Source organism: Fukomys damarensis, unplaced genomic scaffold, assembly GCF_012274545.1.
Source record: "Fukomys damarensis isolate Sample0158 unplaced genomic scaffold, DMR_v1.0_HiC HiC_scaffold_33, whole genome shotgun sequence".
Lineage (NCBI taxonomy): Eukaryota > Metazoa > Chordata > Mammalia > Rodentia > Bathyergidae > Fukomys > Fukomys damarensis.
The window spans coordinates 6967095-6973335 of NW_022900945.1; the positions used below are offsets into that span (position 1 = coordinate 6967095).

The 6241-nt window shown below is 41.1% G+C and overlaps 1 protein-coding gene across 3 annotated transcripts in view; it reads right to left on the reverse strand.

Annotated features, from left to right (window-relative positions):
* The window catches only part of Zranb2 (zinc finger RANBP2-type containing 2), a 15712-nt gene extending 15126 nt beyond the window's left edge, over nucleotides 1-586 (reverse strand). The window contains exon 1 of one of the 3 annotated variants that reach the window (XM_019204700.2): nucleotides 259-586. In XM_019204700.2, coding sequence (XP_019060245.1) covers nucleotides 259-314 — 56 coding nt within the window. In that variant the 5' untranslated portion in view covers nucleotides 315-586. The remainder of the gene's footprint in view (nucleotides 1-258) is intronic. The other 2 variants (XM_010605121.3, XM_010605122.2) reach the window with 2 other exon arrangements.
* Nucleotides 587-6241: the final 5655 nt, after the last annotated feature.

Sequence of the window (6241 nt, forward strand, 5' to 3'; positions counted from 1 at the left end):
AGCTTGGGGGGGGGCGGTGCGGTGCCACAAAGCGTGGCCGGCGCCCCGCGGATAGATAACGCCGAAGACACGAGAGCCAGCCACCAACGCGACGAAGCGCCCTCCCTCCGAAACGCCTGGTCTAGAAGAGACCCGGCGCCCTCTTCCCGCCCTCGGCCGGCGCCTCGCGGAGGAAATCGTAAACAGGAAATGCCCGACGGACCACAGAAAGCCTCCACGACAAACCCCGCCCCGGCTCGGGACCCTCCAGGAACTCACTTCTTGTCAGGGCAAATCCAGTCCCCGTCACTGACTCGGAAATTCTTGGTCGACATCTTGGACGCCACCACCACCACAGCCGCCCGCAGTTACGTCTTCCCCGAGAAAGCGGGCGGGGGCTTTCGGCGCCTCCGGGCTGTCCGCGCCGCGCCTGACTCCCGCCCGGCACTGCGGCAGGGTCTGCGAAGGAGGGTGCAAGGCCGGGGTTGACTTTGAACGTTTTTGCACAGACGAAGGTTCCTGCGCACTTGTTTTCTATGGCTGAAAAGTTAGAATACAACTATATTTTTGTCGCTGAAATAACAGGCACTCTCAGGGCAGTCCCGGCAGGAGGCCTCCGTGGCACTAGAAGCTTCGGAGAGCCCCCTACCGGCGGGAGGACCCCAAGAAAAAGTACTTCCGTTTGGGTGGGCGGGGCTAGGGAAGCGGAAGCGGAAGTCCTGACGTGACTGACATGGGTTCGGGGCCGTGGAACGGCGAGTTACCTAGTCTACGTTTGGGATTGAAGTTACGTGGGGTGTTCAGGTTTTCTGGAGAAATTATTTTAATAAAGGAGGAAAATCTTGTTTTTTCATTGAGTATAGGGAATGTTGTGTAGAAACCTATTTTTTAAATATATAAATAGGTGTAATGTTTAAGCAGTGTACACAAGGGAGCCAACCAGTGATTTAAGAACCAGGATGTTGTCACTGTTAAAATTACCAGTGTCTGCTCTAATATCACCCCACTATCATCCTTCAAATATAACATTATCCTTTATTTTGGGTTTGTTCCGTTTGAAAAAATTCTGTGTTGTGTACATACATGTTTAATTTGGTAAAGATTTTAGCTATGGATAGTTAAGTACTTTTTCAGTCTTGTGTTTATCCTTTTAAATTCATCCTATGTAGTTGCATGTACCCATAGTTCCTTTATTTCATTTCTATATATTTGTAATTCTCCTTTTTTAAATGACAATTTATCCCTTCCTTTTCCAGGTTTTGCCATTGCAAACAGCACAGGTAATGAGCATTTTTATGAATTCTGGTATCTGAAAGCAAGTACTTTTAATATCTTTTTAGTTTTAATATTTGCTTTTAACATTTTTGGTAATTCTAACATGTTGGTCTTTTAGGAGTTGGCAGCTGTTGATTATATCACGTAATCATAGATTATCCTGGACACTGAATAATGTGTTGTAGACCGTGGGTCTTATTAAAATACATTGGGGAATGTTGATTTTTTCATTTTGTTTTAGAAGGCAATCAGTTTAGTCTGGTTCGGATGACAGGTTCAGTCTCTCCCTCTCTGACTACTAGTTTCATGTTAGTTGGTTTCTCAAAGCCTTTGCGGTGCCCCTTCAAGACTATCCTACACATACAGGGATTATTTTGGTACTTTGGCAGCATCATTGTTCAATTCACAGATTCTTGTGTGTGTGTGTGTGTGCGCGTGCGCGCACACTACTTTAGTCTTTGGTCTGTTCTGCACGTATGTGGGCATTACATTTGGGTGTGAAACCCTTGTCCAGCTCTCTACTGTGATATATTTCTCTCACATGCTGTCTTGTGGGTCCAACTTTTCCTCATCCTTTTCTCAGAAATAGGAGGTTTCTCTTGGAGTTTTAGCTGCTTGTCATAGCTACAGCTGGTGATAAGGCCTGATCTGGGCAAAGTAGTGAGAGAAAAGGAAGAAGACTGTGCAGATTTCTTCCACACCCTTCACCCTATAGAGGCCTTCCTAGTTTCTTTGTATACAAAGATACTTTCTCTTGGTGTTTATGTATCCAAAGCTGGACCCAAACCCTTGGGTCAAAGTCCAGAACCAAAAAACAAAGAAATATGAAGAAAATATTTTAAGTATTCCCCTATAAATTTTTGGCTCATAGAAGTCTCATTTCTCCATTCTTCTAGTAAAAAAAAAAAAGTGGGATTTTAAAAATTATTGCTATCTCTCCTGCTACCACAGATTCACAGGGTGCCAGCCTTCCAGTCTGAGCTAAGAGAGAAAACAAGAAAACAGACACACATCATTTCTCTTAAGTTTTCATTCCTCGTCCCAATTTGCATGTGTTTGTTTACTTTTCAGAGCGCTAAGATCATAGTTTTCTGTGTTATCCACAGTTTTTTAATTGTAATCCATGGCAAAGTCAGTCTACAGTGAGCTTACTGTATTTTGACTGGCACTGCAAATCAGGAGTAGGCAAATTAAAACCGTAAGGCAGCCTGGCATGGTGGCACATGCCTGCAGTCCCAAAACTCTGGGAGGATGAGGCAGGAGGATTACAAATATGAGCCCAGCCTGGGCAACTCAGCAACTGAGTAAGACTTTGTCTCAAAAAAGAAAAAGAAAAAAAAAAAATAAAAGGACTGAGAATGTAGCTCACTGCAAAGGCCTTGGTTTCAATCCTCAGTTCCAAAAAACAAACAGAACAATATTATAATATAATGTTGCTATGCATCTATCAAAATGAATAAAATAAAAAATTCAGTCATTACCAAGTGATGGAGAACATGTAGAGCAACAAGAATTATTTTAAGCTACTGGTAGAAGTGTCAGTTGATCCCTTTCTATATGGTCTCCAAGTTGTTATGATCCAACTTACAATTTTTAAATGTTATGATGGCACGAAAGTGGTACATAGTTAGTAGAAATCACAATTTTGAACTTTGATTTTTTTTTTTCCTAGTCTTTTGATAGTATGTAGCCTTACAATTCAGGGCAGTGGTAGGGAGCCACAGCTCTCAGTCAGGGGATCCTGAAGTTAAACAACTGACACTATCGTGCTCCATGTTCCTGAGCTATTATGTTCAATAAGTATACTCAATGTATTTTAGACTTTACAGTATTTGCAAGTTACGATGGGTTTATCATATGGTATATTCTACTTTACAAGAGTAACTGTTTAATAAGTCGAACAGAATTTGTACTTTGAAAACTGTCAAAATTTGTTAAATCTGCCCTCTCACCCTGAAATTTCATTCCAAAACTTCCTAAGAAACACATATATGCACTGAAGATATGTATAATGGTGTGATTAGCTACATTATAATTTTTGTGGTACTGGAGATTGAACTCAGGGCATTCAGTTTCTTTTTGAGACAAGGCCAGGGATTTAGCTCAGTGGCATTGTGCCTGCCTTGCAAGTGCAAGGTCCTGGGTGTGATCCCCAGTACCACAAAAAAAAAAAAAAGAAAAAAATTGTTTTGAGACAGGATCTTGATAATTCATTACATTCCCCAGGCTGGAATGGACTATATGATCCTCCTATTTTAGCTTTTTAGAGTGCTGGGATTACTGGCATGTACCATTACATCTGGCTTGCATTGTTTTTAATATTTCCAACTAGACGCTTTTCCACTGGTTGTTAGTAGACTGAATAAATTGGCACATTACCCTGTGACTCCTCGGTGGACTTCCATAGACAGCACTAAGAAAACAAATCAACCCCATTGAACAATGTGGATGTCACTCTCAAATACAGTATTGAATTGCAAAAGCTAGATATAATGCGCTACGTGCTATGTTTCTATTTATGTGAAGTTTAAAAATAATGGAACTAATCAAGGGTAGTGATTATTACCCTTAGGAGTGGGGAGGAGATGGTGACCAGAAGGAGCTACGAAGAATGACAGATACTAGAGCTGGTAAATGACGTGCAATTACTGCTACAAAAAAAGAACTAGCTGTAGTTAGTAAAGCTTTCCTGGAAGAGCTGTGTGTCAGGAAAGAAAATCCTTTGCGGTAAGTCTAGGATAACATGAACAAAAAGTAAAGCTGTGTCTGGGAATGATGAGAAGTTATTTGACTTCAAGGACTGACTACTACTGATTTTTCAGAGGAAAATATTCCAAGAGTAGCTAAGGAATTTCTTTCAACTATCCTGACTTGAAAGAGAATTCTCTTAAGATTTACCATTCTTTTTATTCTAATTATATGGTCACCAAATAATCCTCTGATAGGTACTTCTGTCTCCCCTCCTAGGCACACTTGCCCTACCATGGTGGAATACTCACAGGGAGTTATGCACACAAGTTACTCTTCTAGATTAAGTTCTCTTTGTAGATGAATAAGTTTGCATTCTGACGTGCATATAAGTTTCTTAGGGATTCTCTTAACATGTTGGTCCCACAGAGGTTAATTAGCTGCAGTGGAAGTGGTAAAGCTGAGTTTCTGAACTCAGTAATCTGGATGTGGATATTGTATTAGGGCTGTCTTTGCTTGCAAGTAACAAAAACCAGAATACAGTAATTTAAGCCCCTCTCCCCAAGCAGGGTTAATGAGGTGGTGTCGATGGAATGCCAGGGCAAGAGTGCATTGCACATCCAGGAAAAGGCTAAAAGAAGCCACCGTTTGCTCCAGCAGTGCACTTTTTCAGTCTTTTCCCATTTGATCTGTGTACATGTTATGCTTTTCCTTCAGAAATCAACTCTTTCTGCTATTTAGTTCACAAGATAGAAGACTGCCCTTAGGCCTGAGCAAGCAGAGTCCTAACCCAGTTCTGCCTGCCAGATTGCTTTGGGTAACCGTCCTTGTAGTGTTATTAGTGTCCTAGGGTGTTTTGGACCACCTGGCAGTGTGCCCAGAGGCCAAATCCAGTGCTGTGTGGGTCCTGAATGACAGAAGTCCAGAAATGTTTTAAGGCCAGACATCCTAAACATTGGCCTTAGGCACTATATGTCCCCTTCAGGGCCCTTTTGATCATGTTGCTCTTTTTTTTAAATTTATTTTTTATTTTTTCATTAAGTTTATTGGTACTTTTTAAGTATATAGTACAGTTACATTTATCATTGGGATATTGTACCTTTACATGATGGATCTTGGTTCTAATTTTTTCCCCCATACGCCTCCCCTCCCCCCTCCCCTATTTACAAAGACTGTTTCGATTTTTTTCCTTTTCTCATATTTTTTCTTTTCCCTTATTTCCTTTCCCCTACCCTTTCCACTTCCCCTACACCTTTAGCCCCTTTCTTCCTATTTCGCAGTCAGTTATACCATATGGATCGTATTTGCACTTTTAGTTTTTCACACCAGAGAAACTATTCAGTATTTATACATGGGTCTTATTTCACTGAAGAGTATGGCCTCAATATGCATCCATTTTCCTATGAATGACTCTAGTTTCTCATGCTTTGTGGCTGAGTAGTATTCCATTTTATAGAAAAACCACATCTTCTTTTCCAGTCTCCAACTGATGGGCAATTGGGCTGTTTCCAAATTTTAGTTGTTACAAACTGTGCTGCTATAAACATCAGTGTGCATATATCACTGTAGTATGATTCTTTTAATTCTTTTGGAAAGATATCCAGCAGAGGGTTGGCTGGGTCAAATGGAACTTGTAGTCCTAGTTCTTTGAGGTATCTCCATATTGATTTCCACAGTGGCTGCACCAGTCTGTGCTCCCACCAACAATAGAGAAGGGTTCCTTTCTCCCCACAGCCCTACCAGAATTTGTTATTGGTTGATTTTTTGATAGCAGCCATTCTTTGTGGGGTGAGGTAGAATCTCAGTGTTGTTTTCGTCTTCATCTTTTGAATAATTGCTGATGTTAAACTTTTTTTCATATATTTATTTGCCATTTTTACTTCTTTGAGAAATGTCTGTTCATTTCAGATGCCCATTTTTTGAATTGGGTCTTTATATTTGGGAGGCCTGATTCTTTTGAGTTCTTCATATATTCTAGATAATAGTCCTTTGTCTGAAGAGCAGCTGATAAACTTTTTTCCCACATTGTAGGTTGTCCCTTAGCTCTGTTGGTGGTTTCTTTTTAAGTGCAGAAGCTTTTTAATAAGATGAGATCCCAGTTGTTGATTCTTTGTGCCAGTTCCCATGCTACTGAGGATTTGTTCATAAAGTATTTTCCTATGCCAAGGTCTTTGAGAGTTGATCATGTTGCTCTTAACTGTGTAGAGGGCTCATCAGGTGCCCCAAGAGCCCTGGGACTCGCATCTATGGAATGGCCTAGGGACACGTGGCCATGCTAGTTTCAGGAGTTTAGCTGGGC